At 40.1% G+C, this 20,415-nt stretch overlaps 1 protein-coding gene across 2 annotated transcripts in view; it reads left to right on the plus strand.

The window, feature by feature from the left end:
• Positions 1-20,415, plus strand: part of tox (thymocyte selection-associated high mobility group box) — a 64,695-nt gene that overhangs the window by 22,458 nt on the left and 21,822 nt on the right. For both annotated transcript variants that reach the window (XM_036134912.1, XM_012882809.3), the window contains exons 2-4: positions 133-198; positions 8,190-8,300; positions 14,398-14,682. In XM_036134912.1, coding sequence (XP_035990805.1) covers positions 133-198; positions 8,190-8,300; positions 14,398-14,682 — 462 coding nt within the window. The remainder of the gene's footprint in view (positions 1-132; positions 199-8,189; positions 8,301-14,397; positions 14,683-20,415) is intronic.

Below are 20,415 nucleotides of genomic sequence, written 5' to 3' on the forward strand. Positions count from 1 at the left end.
TGACAAAAAATGGTTTGACTGCTTGCCAGTTAATCTGTTAACGGCATCTCACTGGAGGCTAGCAGCTCTATGTTTGCTGTGTTTGATTTTTCAGTTTGTTGACATTGTTGCTCTTGCTTTTGTTCTCTCCAGTTGGATGGGGACACTATGTTCCTGGGTATGCCAGAAGCAGGCCTTGACTTCACCTCCGCCTATCAGGTTAGTGTCTGGGCTGCAGTGTGCTGTTGTTTCAGTGGGTGAGAAAAATAAGCTGTGTGCTCCAAAAAGTTTGTAGTTTAATCTTAATCAAGGTATTTTCTGAAGTTTATTTTATTCTATTTTATTCTATGAGAGCTGGATTTAAGAGGATGTGGGCCACTGGGCTAGAGCCACAGGTTTATTTTACACTTGAAAATTACAATAAATTGATAGCTAGGTACAAGGGTTGTCAAAATAATTGATATTTTGTTATAAGAAATTCTAGAAAAAATTATTAATCAGAGATACTCATTTGAATCAAACTATCTCATTCACATTTGCCCAAATAGTCACACTTCTTCCCATAGGAACGGTGCAATAACAGACAATTAGGGTATACCTGCAGCCTCACCTGACTAAAAACAAAAGTGTTGGCTTTTGTTTGCATTGACAAACAAAAGCGTTGAGAGGAGGTACCTTCTCTGTGAGGCAGACATACAGATGAAAGGATCAATCATGCTAGCTGCGCTACAAGCTAATGCTACAAGTTACACTAATGTTTTAGAGCAATTTGAAATGGCCAATAAAGCTCCTGGATTTGAAAAGTAGCAAAGTAGTAAACCTCCAGGCGACATAAGATAATGCCATCTGTTTGACGCATAAAAGCAAAAAGAATACACATAAAACTGTGTTATATACCTAGCTAGCCAGTAGATTTTACCCTCCACCCCCAATACACCAGTTTAAAAACTTGCATTTAAAATATTTTCCCCACTGTGTTATTAAACTATAAGTGCCTATGCTTCGTTTGCTTTTATAATTTTTTAATACCAGTGATGGGATATTGTAGTGTTGTCAAAACAATTGATGTCTCAATATAATCAATACTAAACAATGAATTATTCAAACATACAGATTTGAATAGTTTTTATAAACTGCCCCATTCACATCTGTTCAAATTGTCGCGCCTCTAATCGGCAGCAGCGCAGACACTCGTCTCCTCTCTGCAGCCGCACAGGCACACCTGACCCAAACAATGTTGCTGAAAAGGTTTTAGGTCTGCTAACATGTGGAGAACAGCCAAAAGAAAATGTGACATTCTTTATAGACAAGATAAATCCACAAGCGCTGTTCGGAGAGACTTTCCCTGGCAGACAGACAAGAAAAAATGAATTGTTGAACTTGCTACATGCTAAGCTAGCATTAGCACTCCCTTTGAGCTGCGCTGTGCTGCATCACGGCACACAGCGTCCTGCTCTGACACATAGTCCCCCCCGACGTAACAACACACACTCTTTATAGACAAGATAAACTCAAAATTGTTGTTTGGAGAAACTATCCCAGGCAGACAGACGGAAAAAAATGAAAAGAACGATACTACATGCTAAGCTAACAGTTTGACACGGATGCTTGAGCGCAACAAAAAAATGTCAGTAAGCTAATGCTAGCTATCATTAGCTTGACAGCCCAGTCACCGGCTACTGTTGATCTGAGCTTCCCCGTCGAGATGTGAAGTGCTGCACCAAGCCATGCTCTGTTTTGCTGCGGTACAGATCAGCGCAGGAAAATCTTCATCAGCTGACGGCTTAGTGGAATAAAGAATAGTGAAGCAACGGAGCAAGAAAAGTAGGGCCCCCAAATTAAAACATCCCAGAGTGATATGAACCGAAATGTTTTCTGAACTGTTGTCACTCAAAATATTACAGAAATTGCAGTCTCCAAAACCTGAGGTCCCCTGTAGAGCGCTTTCCACATCCAAGATCTACAATATGGAAATTAAAAGAGAAACCTTAGACTTGTGATAAAGATGGGCAACTTGACAGATGCTGATATGCTAAAATAATTTAGATAAATATATAATGAATATATATATATAAATGCATAATATAATATGCACTCTATGCAGAAGTGATCTGAGGTTTGAGACATGCTTGAAACTGAACATGTACTCTAAGAGCAAATCCATGGCTTAACAAATAATAGCTTCATTCTTTAAATTGCAATGCTAGAGAGGATATTTACATGATGACCGAAACTAAATGGTGTTTTATTTTGAAGCTTCTCAGCAGAGTACATGAAGTCTTTGCTAAAATAATCCCTAAATTTATAGCAGGTCTGCACAAAATGTAAAATGAGCAATTTAGCCATATTTTCAAGTAAAATGAAATGCACATATTTTGTTTCCTCCACTTTTCCATCTTCCTAATCCCGTCAGAGAAGTGTAAAACAACCAGCAGTTTGTACAATTTGCTTTTCCACTTTGGTTTGTGCAGAACGGAGGAAAATTCCTTCATTCGTTAGCAAGTAATGGAAACTTTTAAGTCGCTGTTAGAATTCGGCCTCGGTTACACAGACAAAGACTCCCTTGTAGGTATCACTGAATCAATTAGTCTTTATTCTTCGGACTCGTTCCATACACAACGAGGGCTACACAGAAGGATTTACATAAGATCAAAACAGGAGGCAATGAAAAGCAAACATCATCAACAAAAAGAAACGCTAATGAGCTAAACAACCCTAAACATTAAGGGGAAAACTAAAATGTACAACACCTAAATTCCTGATAACAATGTTAAAACAAAAATCACGAATAATAGGAAAGAGGAAAAAGAAAGAGAGAAATATCTATATTTCATGCAAGCATCTGGTGAAAAGGTCTATGAACAACAATAAGAAAGTCAAACCAAGAAGACACGTCTCAGGTTTGCCGTTCGCAATGTCCTCATCTCAGGTCTTCAGGAGGGCTGCTCCACGGAGCAGGGCTGTAATGAGAAAGTTACACCTCGCCAAGTATTTTTCTTCTTACTTTTGGTCTGAAGGCTTTTTATCAGAAAATCTCGGGGATCTGGGATGCTTCTACAATAAAAGCAGATCTGATAAAGATGTCAGGTTGTAACCATTAATGATTTATAAGTCATAAAAAGGACCTTAAAGTCAGCGTTAAAACGTACGGTTAACCCATGCAAGATAATTTACAGCTGGACAGATGTGAGGCCTCTTTCTAGCCTTCGTCAGCATTCGTGCTGTTAAACTTTAAAGTAGCTGCAGAAAGAGCTGCATTCCTCTTGGGAAGGACCACGTGACTCCTGAAGACTGACATGACTGACATGCTTGACAGAAGACTTTGTTTGAAATGTGAACAATAAAAAGCAAAACACATCAACAAGTCATTTATACAATTTCTAAATATTTAAAGTCATATAAATATTCATAGTCAGATAAATTCACATGATGCAACAGCAGTGTAATTGCGTTTCTTGAAGAGCCGTTGATCAAGCGCCCTTCTGCCTTTGAGTTCACCTTTTAACTATTTTCGGTCTTATTTCCAGTTACAATAAACAAACTTCCTCCCCATTCTGCTGTATGAATCAATATCACTTACTGCACCCAGGCAGAGGCACCTGAAGCAGCGCGCTGTACTTCGATTTCTAACCTCTCTCATTTCTTTCACTAAGAGGCAGCCGCTGCGCTGCTGTGTGACTGCCGAGCAACGCCGCGCGCGTATCGACTGAGGAATGACTGAAATTCAGACCTAAAAAGACGCTCTTCGAAAAGCTAATCGTATCTTTATTCAGTGTATTGTTAGACACCGTCATAACTCTGAAACAGGGCTGTGATTCATACCCGGCCCTATGGATGTGTCAGATAATTAGTTAAAACCACTTCATTTAGGTACAGGTCATAATGTTTTTTTTCCCATAGAACCACTAGAGCGGTTCATCAGTTTTGCGAAAGCTCAGTGATGACTTCGCCGCACCTCTGAACTCAGAAAGGACCCGCAGGATCAGGGAAAATATAAATGAGCGGTGCACACGCTTGGCAGTTTTGAATAAAAAATGCATCAGGTTTTGGCTAAATTAGTTTTCTTTAGAGCTGAGTGTAAACAATGTCTCCCTCCACATGAAAGAAACAGTAGCTCTGTACCACAATCAGAAGTCACCTTGGCTGAGGTTTATACAGGTGTTTAATTTTTAGTCATTAGGAGTTTGACTGGCTTGTAGATAAATGAAACACACTGTATGTTTTCGCAGGGCCGTACTTTCTGTTGTCTTTGCCGCAACAATGACGGCCCCTTCCACAGCAGCTTGCCTTGTTTTACTAATATTAAAGAAAATGTATTATTATGTTTTAGAGTAAACTAGTACAAAAAAGTCACTTTGCCATGAGCTAAATAAAATGACAATTATCTGGAAACTAGCTGAATAGGACACTAGGCTCGCAGCAGCAGCCAGTAACGGTGGATTCTTCCCCCTCCTAGATATTTCGTGAAATTTGATAGTAAGCTGCTCGGATCACAAAACACTGCCAGGATCGCATAAAGCTTCAGCACCATCCACATTTGGGGAGCTCCTCGTAAAGATGTGCAAAAACCCTTGAAATGAATTCATCTTGTGTTACAGTATATTTGTAATACAGGCACCTCTTACAGTGCTAAAGTAAACGTAACTTTTAATTAATATTTTTCAGTACGGGCTCATCAAACGTCCCATTTCCGATGGGTGCAGATATGATCAAACGAGGCTAATTTCTTTTAGCCACTTTTCAAAATGGGAAAGACAAGAGCACATGTTGCTGCAATAATGCAGATGTGTTTTGCTCTTCATTAGTAGGGAAATCGTTACAAGGAAGTAGCTGCTCGCCTAGATTTCCCCCCATATTTCCAGTCATATTAAGAATGCAAAGATCTGAAACAGCACTAACAGATAAGGACAATGCAGTCGGGAAATCTCTTTGTTAGAGACCTGCAGCCGTGTTTTTCCCCCACTGTGAGGTCATGCTGCTGCGAGAACATGCGTCTTTAAGGCTTTTTGCACATCTTTACCAGGAGTGCCAATAAGTGTGCGGGGTGCTCTACGCTGCTGTTGCGCGTGTTGCCGCTGTTGTTGCGGGATGACGGACACGGTAAAGCGCGTCTGCTTTTTGGCAGAAGCTCAGCGCTGCGCCGCGCCGTGCAGCAAACAGTTTTCATACGGCAGGGGATGTAAGCTGCGTTCGCATCCCAGCTTCCAGTGGCCAAACATCAGAGCTCATGCGACTTTCGTTTGTCGCTGCAGAATTACCTCACCGTCGAGGAAAGCCCATGTTAATAAGCCCCACCACTACATTATTCATGGAGAAGCATATAGAGAATATTGTGCGGCACACAACCGAATGATTTGATGTTTTATTCATAGTGTTGTTCAGTAAGAAGATAGGGAGCAGTGAGGGGAATGAAAATTTACGGCTTTATTACTGAAGGACCATTTCTTCCATAAAGTCAGAGGTTGTTACGAAGAATGAGCTCGATCTGAGTCCAGCCTGAGCCCGATCTTTGTCATTTTATTACCTGTTAGTGCGGCAGGAGAGATGTAACTGTGTTACGGCTGAAATTAGAGAGGCTGTAGACATAGAGAGGGCAGCTACTGTTAAAAGAAAAAACAGAGGGGAACGATTTGTTCTTTTGTCAGATTATACTTTTAATACTCCGTATTCATATTCTATGTATGTTTTTCTATTAGGTTCCTCCTCATAAAAATCTTTTAAGAAAATATTAACATGTCTCTTCAAAACTAGTGCTTCGCCATACGGATTTTAAACCTAAATGTGCAATTAAAAGGTTAAATTGGAAAGATTAAACTAACATTTTGTGCACACCTATTGTTTAATCAGTTGGCTTGAATTTGCACATAAACAATCAACTCATGTTTTCCTCTTCATCTGTATTTGGACATTTAAAAATGTCGTTTTAGCCTTTGTTCTTCTACCTATTAAAAAATCTGGATGTTTATCTGCAAGTGCCGCCCTGGTAGAGTAGCATGCTGCTTTGTTGGCGAGGTGAGGTGCAGAAAGAGGTGAGCAACAGGATCCATAGATGACTTGAGCGCACGTGTGCAGGGGAGTTCCTGTGGTCTGTGACTGGGATGCAAAGCGTGCGCGCTTTCAAAGGGGGAAAAAATAGACGTTTAGTCACTTTGACCTTTCCATCTTAGTCACCATACCATGTTATTAAAGCCTAATTTCACAACTATTCTCCACCATTGTGACCATGATGGTAATCTACCAACGGATAATGTTTTCGATTTTCAAGAATGCCTCTAAAACGGAAAAACTGAAACCTAAGCGAAGGTTAAGCATCCTGAACCTTAGTCTTTGCGACAGAACGCTGCTTTTGTAACGAGTTGATTTACAGCTCTGCTTTTGTTCAAACGCATCCGTTTGCGTATTTGCAGTCAGAACTGGACATTTTTAAAAGATCAAAGGTCCAGGTCTGTTAAGACAAACATTATTTTATCACATTACAGCCACAAACTTTAATGTATTTTGTTGGCATTTCATCCGATAGACACAAAGGACTGCATGACTGTGAAATGGAAAACTATACGTGGCATTTTTGATTCTCAATCAGATTTAGGTCTGAAGTTTGACTATGTGGAGTCGTTGTCCTGCAGCAAAGCAAACCTCTGCCCAAGTCTCATGCCCTTTGTAGCCTCTAACAGATTTTATTGCAGATTTACCCTGCATAGAGCTCCTCCCAGCTCCCTATTAACTCTGACCAGCATTCCTGTCCCTGCTAAATAAACATCATGCTGCCCTCACCTTTGAGGATGTGCAGTATTTTAGATCTTTTTACATTTTATTAAATTCATAATTAAGGCCTTTCTTCAACTGTAGCTTTCTTCTTTTCCCTCCTCCATTAGGGCCAGACTTGTGAAGTGAACAACTAATATTTGTCACGGCGACACATTGTCCCACCTGAGCCATGGATCTCTGCAGCTCCTCCAGAGTGAGCTCGGGCCTACTGGCTGCTTCATTAATTAATGCTCGTCTTAATTAGCTTGACAGTTTAGGTTGAAAGTCATGTCTCGGTAGGTCTTTCCATTAATGGATTGAACAGAGCTCTCTCAGATTTTCAGAGCTAAGGATGGGCGATATGGATTTTAAATTTAATCTCGACATACTGTGGTACTAATGTGATAACAAGTGATGATAAAAGACTATTTACAGCTTCTTGCAGTCTTGTTAGGTAACTGTGTGGTTATGACTGCATGTCACAGTGCAATTATAGCCTCATAAACACAAATCCTGTCCTTAAAATTTTTATTCAAAATTGTATTTAAATTTAATAATGTAACGTATAACATATTAAAACAAAATTTGGAATATGTTTCATCACGGCACTAATGACATAAAGAAGTGTGATTTTCATCGCTAAACTGCACAAAGTAACTGCATTTAAATATATTTTTTAATTTATTGACATTTATTGATGCTCTGAAGAAACCAACAGTGTAGAAAATTGTAAAAATAAGAATCCTGGGTGTTTTGGGGGTTTTCAGACGTCACTATTTGAAATTTATAGTTGTCCAGATAAACCCAAATTCTTGTCATGGTAAGACATTTGTCATGATAACGATAAAACGATATGATTGAGGCCCACCCCTATTTAGAGCAATTGCTTTAAATAAAAAAAAAAAGCATGGTTTAAAATTCTCCAGAACTTTATTTATGTGTTCCTTGCTCTTCATAATGCCGTTTGTTCACTTATGTTAACGAAAAACCTTCACAGAACAGCCGGATGTATGCAGAGGTTAAATTATACTAACCTGGATTCTATTTATTGATGAAGGGACATTTGAAGGCAATTGGATGCATTGGGTTTTAGAGTAAAAAGGGAATATTAAAGAATAAAGAAAGAAACATTCTTTCACAGTGCACTACTTTGTGTTTGTCTGTCACATGAAACTTTCTTTTTGGAGCACTCTGTCACATTATTAAAGGGTTGTCTGTGTAGGTAGCAACTCCTTTACAGCCTCCATCTCTCTGAATGGGAGTCAGAGCTGCCGGTACGAACCATCTTTAATACGAGAGTGTCTCGGTTTGTGCTTTACATGCAGAATGCGTCTCTCCCTGCAACCCCCCCCTCCCCATATTACGTTTTTACTCCTTTCCATGACCTCTGTGTTCGACCCCTGACCTCTCCCCTGACCCTGGGCCCACTCGGGTCTTTGTTTGTTTTGTGATTCTTCCCACAGTTTCGTGTGCCGCAGCCCCCTCACCCACTCAGCAAGGGGACGCCACCGAACCCGGCATCCCAGCAGTGGAGGAGGGACCCACACATGGCCGACAACCACCGTCTGCCCTGGGTAAAATGTCCACACACACACACACACACACACACACACACATGAGAACGCAGACACAGCTCTGTTCTGAAAGCTGCAGCTCTAATCAAACTGTGATCATTTCAGGGGGGGGGGGGGGGGTAAAAAGTTCAAGCAGCAAGAGTTCGATGATTGCATCAGTAGCATCACGTCTGCAGTATCTGGCTTTTTAAAGATACTGGACTCAACCCAGGGTTGCAGTTTAGTCATGAAAATGCTGCGAAATTAGAGAAATAATCTTTTTAGTTCATTTTTTAAATTTCCATTTAAAAACACGGAAAACAAACTTTTAAATAAGACTTTTAAGAAACTTCCCTCTCACCTCTAGATTTGTGGTATTTTTTTTTTTAGCAGCAGTCACAGTTAGCTTTCATCTGGCTCCAACCTGAGTTAGCTTTTAGATTTTTATGGAGGTGTCACTCTGAAGACAAAAGCCTTTACCCCGTCTGCGTCGTCTAAGCTGAGCAGTAAACTTTGTTGTGCCTTGAATTTCCTCCTGCGTCATTTGCGTGCTCAATAGACAAGACGTAGATTTCTGTCTAAAAATGGAAGTAAAGACGGTGGGTTACGCAATAAATAACACAACTTGGTATTTTGCTGCCACCAGTTGAATTTTGTTTTCCGCGGGGATATATTTATCTGCTAGAGCTGCAGCTTTGCTGCATTAATGACTTTAGGTTAGGAGGAACGGAGCAGTCAGGGTTAAGAGAAGAAAAGTCTCACTTTAACATTGTTTGCCTGCAGGTGACAGAAGTGTTAAAGTGGTAACATTTTGCACTTTGCCTTCCGGAGACAAGAGTGACAGACGGAGCCTGTAAAGCTCTGCAGCTCACACACCGTGTCTGCTGCCGTTTTTCTGTGTAGTAAAGCTGCGCTTTTTCATGGCTCAGATTTCACCTCAGCTGAACAAACTCAGATCTGCATCCCAGTTATCAATCAGAGACGCAGGCGCGCTTGTGTGCACCCCTGCGAAAGATATCAAATAACTTCACAACAAAAAGATCAGAAAAAAACGCAACCTTTAGTGTTATTACATTTAATCAGATACGTTAAGGTTTTTATTTAAAGTGTATATTAGAGAATCATTGATGCCATTCACTCTGAAACAGAAGCAGGCCCACAGCATCACAGATCCCCCTCCATGCCTAACAGTATGCCTGAGATGCTACGGCTTTTCTACTGAATCTTATTCATTTATTTTACACCAAACCTCCGTGCAGTGTAGTCCATTCACCTATTATCTATGTGTTTATTTGTTTGTTATCATAACGCCCGATCTGACCAGCACACATGGTACCAGTTAAAGTACCAGCAACGTTTTAGCAAACTCCATCTTTACTTTTGTGATGGTAAGAATGATAAAGCCTTTTTTTTGTTGTCAATCCTCCCCTACAAACTGTTTGGATATCGATCTAGCATTGTTATGGAGACTTGGTGCCTCATTTTATTTACAGCCAGCTTTGAAGGCTCTTTTTGACTAATCTGACTGCCCTGCCCACTGTGCTTGGTGGCAAGATAAACGGACCTTCGTCCAAGGTCGGCTAGAAGAAACGGGCCCCTGTATCACGTGACATTTATACCTCAGGAACAGAAGTTTATCAAGAAGTCAACTTCAAATAGTAGAAATGCTTAAATTACATTCGTTTTAAAGGGATTCTTAGGGTGGAAATCAATTGTACCACCTGCAACTTAACCAAACAACCTTTTCTTAAGATCTTTCCCCCAATGAATAAATGTACATAAACTAAAGGATGGATTTTCCCAAACGTTTTACTGTGAATTTACAGTCAGGCATGTTATTCGGGGCTTTTTACACATCTTTTCTAAGCGTGTCGACAGATGGTGTTATGTCTTTTTTCTTTTCTTGTCCCTGAAACTTGCTTAGGTCATTTAAGAACAAGCATTTAGAGCATTCAGAGGCCCAACCCAATTTTTCACTAAAACAAATGCTATACATGTGCTTGGAAACTCGAAGAGCAGTAAAACATCACACTGCATCTCATTGTACTGGGATTGTTTCCTCCTTCACTTACTCATAACTAACGTCCCGGGCTATACAGCAAAGGCTTTGTTGATGGCGGCAGATGTTTTCTATCCACGGCTTCTGCAGCACAGCATTGGGCTTATAAGCTTCATGTTTGAAAAAAAGTTTTAGCTGACTCGACACATACAGCTTCAGTCTTATAAATCAAGACACATCTTACTCTTGTAGATGTTGTTTAGACATGACAGTCTTAGGCTGTTCACTATCTGTTTTCAGTGATAATTTGATTTAGAACCTATTTTAACGTGGCTCCAGGTCGTCTTGATGGAGAAAAAAATGACGGAAGAAGTTTTTCTCCCGCTTCATAAACTTGTCTTTGAACGTTGTAAAACTTAGCGAGGATCGTTTCAGCTCTCCTCTGCTGACAGCTGAGCACAGCTTGTAGATAAACTGGAGGGTGAAGTAGCAATTGTTTCTCTCTGACTGTTAATATTCCTGTAAAACGGGGAAAATACTTCGATTGAGTCTGAAAACTTTTAACATATTTTTTTTTTCATACCATACATTTGAAAACAGGCTGGAATTTTTGTGGGTGTGGCCGACCTTGTCTTGCTCGGAGGGCATCTGATAGAAAATCACAGATACCTTTGATCCGTTCCCTATAAAATATTCCCTTGCTCTTTATTTCACCACTTTTGGTTTGGTAACTGATTATCCTGCTCCTCATTCGCTCCTCAAGATGCTCAGCAAGGCCTCTGCATAAACAGACTTTACTCTTTGTTTAGACCGTTTGGGAATTTCTAAGAGTCGATCGACGTCTGTAATCACAAAATGCGTTAGAGAAAGTTTTGTAGCTCCAAGATGATCCTTGGAGTTTTGCAGTTTCTGCATTTATTTGAAATTAAAACAAACATCAGAGCTTAAAAAACTTTTACATTCTGTTAATTTGTCCCAAACACTTGAAAGACAAACACAAAGCTCTTCTTTAGCCATTTAGTTAATGTGATTATGCGATTTATGTTCATGCATTTGGAAAAATACTAACGGTTCTGATCAGACCTAATTTAATGACCAGCAGATGCATGCGTTCAGGAGATGACTCATATTCCCTCTGCAGATACGCGTAAATCACCCTCTTTGTCTTATTGCTCATATCAATATGTGCTTTCCCATATTCTGCCAAGTGAACACGGAGGTGTGAGAAGTTCGGTGTTATTGCAAACACAACGCGTGTGAAAGGACTTAATCCTGACTACATTAGTCTTTCTAGAAGCTCCCGGTGCACAAGGAAAGGCTTTTGTACCGATTTGAATGGAGGAGTGGAGCGAGAGCGAGGAAGAGGAGTAATTTATGCAGAAGTTGAAGAAATGATCGAGGAGGAGAGAGAAGGGTGAGCAAGAGGCAGACAGAAAACAGACAGGCAGTATAATTTATGGAGAGCTCAGTCAGGGGTCTGGATGAGAGATTTGCTTGTTCGTATATCAGGATGTGCCTTTAGGTATATTGTTGACTTCCAGGCTCAGGATCACATTTAACTGATTACCTGATTTCGGAAGCGAAGGGACACATTTGATAGAGACGTCAACATCAACGCACACATCACTTCCCTCCCTGAGATGTATCGTGTAACATATTTAGAGCTATTTCAAGCTGCGGGAAGAGCTATATATTGTATTTCAGTTCAGATATAGTGCCCTCTGCTTCTTTTGGCCTATTTGTTAAATTAAAATGAAGTATATTTTTTATTGCATATTGAAAATAAAAAGGGAACTTTTAATTTCAGTACATCCCACATTAGGAAATCATTAATTCGCACAAAATGATCACGTTTGGTCTCGATACAACCACAAACCTTGAGGTCTTTTACATCATAGACCAACACAGATGAATTGTTGTGAAGGAAGGCGAGTCGTGGTTTTCCTGATGGTTACAAAAAAGGAACATGAGCTGCGTGCCGAGTGTTTGAACCCAGCCTCCTTTACTCTGATGCACCCGAATAAAATCCAGCGCGGCCAGTTGCCTTCATACGTCGCCTTATGGGCAAATAAAGATCCACCTGTGTGGAAATTACTCTCAGTTGAAGTGCAGCTGCTTTGTGAAGGCCTTAGAGCGGGGATCTAAAACACCAGTCCCAATGGGACAATGTCCTGCAACGTTCAGAGCTGCATCAAGCTGCATCATTTGCCTTGGGTGTGTCGGATCGGGGACACGGCGGAAAGCTGCAGGACGCCAGCAGTTAAACTAGAGTTTAAGACCGCTGCCTTAAAAGGTTGTTCAGAGAGCAGAAGTGAACAGACAGCATCACGAAGACCAAGGACCACCGCGGGCAGGTCAGCGATGAAGCCGGGGAGAGATCAATAACAAGACATGGCCGCTCACCTACACAGACAGGCCAGACAAGGAGGGCGGTAATCAGAGACGCAGCCAGGAGGCCCGCGGTAACTCGCTGAGATCTGCAGCGTAGGTGAGAGTTTCCCCGTTGACAGATGGAAGAAGAAACCCTTTTTTTCAGAAACCACAGAAGGTTGGAGACTAGAGCGGAGGTTCGCGCTCCACAACCCGGACCCCAAATGTTCAGCCAGAGGTTTAGAAAAAAGCCCATTCATGTGTCAGAGAAGAACAGTCAAAGCGCAAACGGAGAAACGGTGGAAAAGGTTCCCGTCTAATCTGAATGAGTAGGAGCTATTACAAAGAAGAATAGGTAAAAAGTTCAGTCCCTAGACGGTGGAGGCCGTTAAAGACGTCGCTGGAAAGGTGGGTCTGCTAAGACTCCAGGGTACTCAACACAATGCACGCAGTACTTTTTAGATGTCTTTCTCTGGAAAAAAATAAAATATAAACATGTTTCCATTTCCTTACTCTTCACAGCTATGCACTCCTTTAAGATACCCGATGAAAAAAGCAGAAATCTGTGGTTTTAACTTAAAGAGAAATGTAAAGAATCATGTTTTATACATGCTCCTGTTTGGCTAATTTCCCACTCTCACTCATTAAAGTAAAGACTGTCACCTTGAACCGTGGCTTAGCACAACGGCTGTGAGTTATGAGGCGCTACTCCATCCCTAACTCATCACTCAAGCTCGTGGAAATTACAACCGAGCCCCCCGCGTGTGTGTGGGGTTGACACGGAGCAGAAAAGAGTTGAAGAGAAGGAAAAGATAGTGAGACATGAAAGAGAAATTAAGGATGAGATTAGAAGAGCAAGTGCACAGCAGAGGGGTTGAAGGAGAAGGATGGTGAGGGATGAGGGGGGGGGGGGAGGAAAACGAGATGGAGAGACTGGTGTGGCCAGCCAAGCAGAAAAGGCTGTCAGTCTCTATAAACTATCTCCTCTGTCAGATTAGTCTGAAGAAGGCTTCTCTTTCTCTTTTCTCTTCTGTGTTTTTCTTCCCTCTCCTCTCGCATGATTCTCTCACTCCATTTGCTTCTTCATGTCGCTCTCTCACGTGTCTTTGCTCTCCGAATCACTCACACACACACACTCACACACACACACTCACACACACACACACACACACACACACTCACACACACACACACACGACTCTTCCAGCTCTTCTTTCTGCTTGTCACATTAGCTCTGATGTTTTCTCTTCTCTTTTTGTAAATAAGGGTCCGCCCGTGTTTTTTGTTCCGCCGCGCAAAAAACCGTCCGGCGCATCTAAACGACTGCATTGCTCCGCTGCAGGATGGGGATCTTTCTTTAAAGACGGGGTATGTCATAAGGAGTGATTAGCGATGATTAGCGTGCGATCGGAGCGCGGGCTGAAGAAGAGTGACTAGATAAAAGAGCACAGAGTAGTTAAGGCTGAATTCAAACTCTCTGAGGTAATTATAATGGGCAGTTTTTACAATCTCCCCTATCTATTATCTCTGACAGTAATGTTTCGTGACACCTCAGTCTCCTGTAGTCCTCTTTGTTATTCCTGTTGATTTTCTCCCAAGTTGTCACTCTGCTGAAGGCAACGTCGCCCATCCAGTCGAGCTCTAAAGTGAGACTTTGTCCCAGATCAGTGAGGACTCACTAATGCGGGCCGAGCACATCGCCGAGCTACGCGCCGCTCTGACTGGACGTCTCTCTCTCTTCCTCCACAGTCCTATTCCATGAACGGCTTCAGTGATGAGGATTTCAACATCCCGCCCATCACGCCCCCAAATTTGCCAGACCACATGCTGCCCCCTCACCTCGCCCACGATGCTTCCCCGAGGCCGTACCAGCCCCTGGAGCCCCCGCCCAGCTCGGCTGCAGGCCACGCCTACCAGCTGCAGGGCATGGACCTGCCCGGCATGCCCGCCGGCCAGGACGGAGCCGCTGGGCTGAACCAAGACGGCGAGGCCTTCAGCCCGGACGGCGGGCCGATGACCAGCACTCTGTCCGTGGTGAGTACCCGCCGCGGATCCACATCCACTCATGTACTTTGTACTGTTCATGGGTGACGGGGAAACCAATCAGGAAATATTGCGGGATGTCACGCAGTGGCGTAAGGTGATGATACAAAGTATTTCAAGTCATCATAGCCTTTTTGTTTATAGCGTTTTGAAAATAATGCCTGTTTATTCAGATATATTTATATATATTATACATATTTGTAGATATGTATATTTAATAGCATTTTAACGGTTCTGAAAAATCCCAAAAAGACAGTTTTTGTTGAGAAATGAATGAGGCCAGTCCAGGTTTATTCCCACTTAAAATGCCTGAAATCCCAGAGAGGCCTTTTACATCAGGTCTGGTAGACGGTTACAAGAAGCATCTCGCTCAAGAAAACAAATTTTTACTCATAGGCTTTGTCTTAAAGAGTAAATAATTAAATTGCTGCTGCAATTAAATACGTTTATTTTTTAAAATATAGAGAAAACAAGATTAAGGCAAGGCAAGATAAGACAATCAAATTTATTTGTACAGCATGTTTTAGTACAAGGACAACGCAAAGTGCAATGGTACAAAAGGTACTTTTAAGCTGATAAACAGGCCTCTTAGAAATCAATTTTCAATTTTATTAAATATGACTGTATGTCCTGTATGTTTCTAAGACAAACCTCAGATCTAGGTTTTCAGATTAATGAATAGCATGTCGATCTACGTTTAAATTATTATGAGGTAGGGCTGGACGGTATAGGGAAAAAACCATATCGATCAAATAGAAATCATATTGATCGATATTGAGAGTATCAATAAATTCAAAACTTATATTTTAAGCGCACATGATATGTTTTAGAGAAAGAACACTGAATTTAAATTCAACCATTTATTCATCCAACTTCTTACCAAAACTGCAAGTTTTTAGAAAAAGTAAAAAGAACACATGCTCTCTGAACTCTTTGAAGGGGGCGGGGCTTGGTGCCAGAGCATCCCTGGGTCTGCATTGTGATTGGTTGGAAGGATGTAATGACGTTAATATTAACCTACATGATAGGCTAGAATGCCAAAGGAAGGAAAACTGTTCCGTCAAACTTTCTATCGCTTTATATATATATATATATATATATATATATATATATATATATATATATATATATATATATATATTGTTGTTGAATTATCGTCCGGCCCTAATATGAGAAACCTTAAAGTACTTTTGTTCCCATTTATAAAAGATTTGTGCTGTTTCAACTGAGCAGGTTTGTATAAGCTGTTGCATTAATGTTAAACCATCTTGTGTTCTCATAGTCTGGTACTATGATCATCTGTGCATTGTACAATAAGTTTGAAATCATGACGTTCCTTCCCTTTTTTCATCACTGAAATAATTAAACCTGCGATCTACTCAGAAGCCTGCTGCTTCCCTGACAGAGAGAACAACAACACACTTTGATACACAACGGACCCATTAGAGAGGGCAGTCCCTTTGTTTTCTGGTCAAACGTCCTTTTACTCCACTCTTTGAACGCTCAGTGAGAATCTCTGCGAGTCGTCAGATTCAAGCCGACAGCCTCCGGCGATATTTAGCTCTATTCTTCATACCGTTTTTATAAAATTCAGCGTAACTTTGTGCCACGGCGCACAGCCCGGGGCAGCGCTGTTCTGTTTGAAGGCAGCCGCTCCATCCGACGCCAGCCTCATATTTTAAGTCTTCATTTCACAGTAAAGTGAGATTCTTGCTTTTAGTGGTGACATTCAGGCTGTGACAGACGTTGTCACACGGTTCAGAAATGAAAGCTATCCTGAGACTCAGAGCCGCAGACAAACCAAAACTCTGTAATACAGATCGCTGCTGTTTTTTATTAAGTATGAAACTTCTCACCTCCCACTCATGATCTTTCAGTTCTTCAGTCTGTTTCCTTTGTCTCTATATTAAATGTGACTGCTGTGATATTAGGAGTCAGCTTGAAAAACACGGGAAGTGGAGCTAGAACGGCACGAAACACAACAACAGGCGGACACTTTCTAAATGAAATCACGACGTTTCTCCTCTTTTGATTTAATCGGCTCGTCTCTTAACTGCCTTGCAGGGGAGAGGATGATTTGACAGGAATTTCTTATTATATAGTCTAAGCCCTACTTTCTCTCTGTCTCCTTCAGTCTCCAGACCCCACTGTTGTATTTTCATACATTTACTGCCAGCCCATGAATTATTGTTGCCTAGCAGCCATACCGAGCTCAGCCTAATCGGTGTGGGTAGGACGAGTCAAATCAAAGGGTGTGTGTGCATGTGTGTGTGTGTGTGTGTGTGTGTGTGTGTGTGTATGTGTGTGTGTGTGTGTGTGTGTGTGTGTGTGGTTACTACAGAAATGTGGACTGCTCTGCTGAAATGATTAGTTCACAGCTTTCTGTACTTTTCTGCTGGTGAGTTTGATGTAATTAATTAATAGTTTATAGTTTCTGACCTTTTTTTCCTTCCTCGAATGTGTTCCAAAACAGAAGAAAAAGGCTGTAACCTGTTTCATCGTGTATTTAAACAGCACTTAGAGATTGAAAAAGGCTTAGACAGAAATACAAATACATAGATTAATATATATGAATATATATATATATATATATATATATATATATATATATATATATATATATATATATATATAAGACCGCTGCCCCTATATATAGATTTATAGTAGGAAATCACAAAAATAATGAACGTTTTACACCCATAATTTCACTTTCCTGACAAATAGACCTTTTCTCTTTTATTTAGAGCATTTTATGCTCTTGGAATAATATTTTAAATCTGTATTCAATTTTTTTCAGCTGGTTTATCACTGGAATATTTTATTAACAATATGTTCATGTATCATGAGCCAGAATCATCGTTTAAATCTCTTGGCCAATATATTTCCTGTATTCATGTCCAGATCAAAGTTTTATTCGTAACGCCTTTAAATATTAAAGTGATTCTACAAGGATTTCCCTATACTAATAATAATAATTATAATAATTTTTATGTTTATCGCCGCTCTGACACATAAACTTTAATATTTTATCACAGGATACAAGATATTAGATGTCAACTGTTTAAGTAGGATTTTTAATAATGTTTATGAAAGATAGAACCAGTCATTGTAATACAATCTGAAAAAGCTTGCCTCTTATGAAGCCATTTTATCAGGGTCATAAGTAAAGAATAGCTAGATTTATATTGCCATTAACTCCTATTGCCTTTTTGGTCATGTTAGCGCCAATGCGTCTCTAACCTGTACAAATAAGATACTTAACGCTCCAATTAGTTAGTCAGTGATCCAAAAGTATGTCCTTCTCATCGGCACTGATTAAAACTTGGGTTTTCCCCCCGTTTTTGAAATGTGTCAACACTGACAACTTAGACTTATTCCTGTTTTTTTTCGGATCCTCACACACATGTTCCTTAGTGGACGTTGCTTTGAGTTTAGTGACGATTAGAAATAGACCTTGATGGATTCAAAACTACTACCTCTGTCAAGAAACCTGCTGCACATGTTTTTCTGTTACAGTCCTTGTTTGTTAGAGCTACTTGTTGAATTAAAACTAAGTCTAGAAATCTGAGTTTTAACTTGTTATTGTCTCTAGAGAGAAAAGCCGAAAAGGACAAAATAGAAAAGGGTTGGTAAAGAAAGAAAACCACAACCTGAGATCAGACAGTAAAAGTGTTTGGTGGATCTTAGTGTTCCTAAAGATTTAGAAAGATTCGATTGCTGTAGTGCTAATAAAGATTTTTTCCATTGATTGTTGGGGAAAAAAAGTAACAGTAATTTTCAATATTTCCTATCAGTAACAAACTTCTTGGTTAAATTAATTTTAAATCTACACTACCACTCAAAAGTTTGGGGTCGCTTAGAAATGCCCTTATATTTTTAATGAAAAGCACTTGATCTTTCTACTTGATAAAAGCAAAGTTGAAGGAAAAAAAAACATTATTTCATGTACAAATCATTATTTCTAACCATTATTTCTTGTCAATGTCTTGACTATATTTTCAAATAATTTTATATTAATAAAATGCGACTTTTCCCAAACTGGGCGGTAAATCTGCCAGAGATATGATTCATTTTTTGCTTAACTGTAACATTTCTAATTTATATCCTTTTATTCTTGTAGGTCTAAATTTTCAATCATATGGTATTTCTCAAAGTCTCAAAGGGTCTTACATTTATCTTCTGGAACTGTACAGAAACCGTGATTTGAGGAAGGAAAAAAATTAACGAAATAAAACCAGATCCTTTAATTTGTTTATTTGTGTTTTATTTGGATCCCCGTTAGCTGTGTCACAATCTTGACAGCTTCTCTTTCTGGGGTCCTTTCTATAAATCATTCACATGAAACAGTTACACTACATTGCAAATTGATAAAAAAAAGTATTTTACAAACATCAGCTATCATGTTTGTAAAATTTAATTATGTTAAAATTTATTTGGAAATATTGTATATTTATGCTCACATTAATTTTTTTGTATACCAAGAGATGCTTTTTTCCCCTTCTCAATCGTTTATTTCCTACGTTACAAAGCTAGCTAAGAATTATGGTTACATAATAATAATAATTGTTATTATTATTATTATTATTATTATTATTATTATTATTATTATTACGGACTGAGATTTTAACCATCTGTTAGACATTTAAAATCAGTAAATGTGTAGAAATCCCCCCATTTCACTGCTGAATCATCTGAACTGCTCATCCAGCTTTGCTGAATACATTCAGAACATGTTATATTTAAGTTGCCTTGTCAAAACAATATTTCCCTCTGTTCTCATACACTCATTTGAGACAAATTCAGATTTTTCTTGAGTAAAAGCAAGAAGACGTTCTCACATTGAATCTCTTTTGTAAACCACACATTGGTGGAGCTGTGCAGCCACTGTTTTTCTCCCAACATGACTCAGTCGTTACCCAGCAGGGGTTCTCCCACCACCTCCCCAACCCTCCGGTCTCCTCAAAGGGTAAATCTAACACAGGTTTTTCCACCCATTATTCCTTTAGGTTGAAAGGGGTTTTCATTTCTATATTTCTTAGCCTCTTGGCTTAATCTTGTGTCTTCTTACCCTGCATTTTTCTTTTTCTGTTTTCATCCTTGGTATTCTGCTGTGCACAGCTGGTCCGCCCAAAAACAGTTCAGCCTCAATAATATACTTTACAAAACATTTACAGGAAATCATTTTCTTCAGTCTAGGCTTTCTGTCAATAGGTCAGTATGTTTTTTTTTAATTGTCAAGTTTTCTCCCCTTTTATTATACGCATCTCAAATCACTTTATTTATAATTTAACACGTGTGTGGAATAAATGTTCTTTTGCTAGATGAACCCAAACCACCGATACTATTTTTCACTATTTCCATCAGCATTCTGCACCAGTTCAAACCTCTTCCCATCTTCGAGAAATGTCACCCTGCGTTCCGTCTAAATACCACAACGGCGTTCAGAGGCCGCTGCCAGTAACAGTTCGGGTACCGTGTTCGCGAGAGGGGCGCAGCCCGCCCGCCACATCCGTTATTATTCGATGCTTTCTGAAAGGAAACTCGAAATACAGACGATCGTCTTATTATTTGTGACGATGAGTGTCAAAGTCCCCGCACGGAGACTGTCAGTCTTTAACTTTTGTTTTCCTGAGAAGTGGACAGAGTCTGGCTGACAAGGACTGACTCAACCTGAGATCGCTCGCCTTCACAGAATGCCATTTACAACCGAACCAAAGGGCGAAA

The sequence above is a fragment of the Fundulus heteroclitus genome, unplaced genomic scaffold (assembly GCF_011125445.2).
Source record: "Fundulus heteroclitus isolate FHET01 unplaced genomic scaffold, MU-UCD_Fhet_4.1 scaffold_94, whole genome shotgun sequence".
In the NCBI taxonomy this organism is placed as follows: domain Eukaryota; kingdom Metazoa; phylum Chordata; class Actinopteri; order Cyprinodontiformes; family Fundulidae; genus Fundulus; species Fundulus heteroclitus.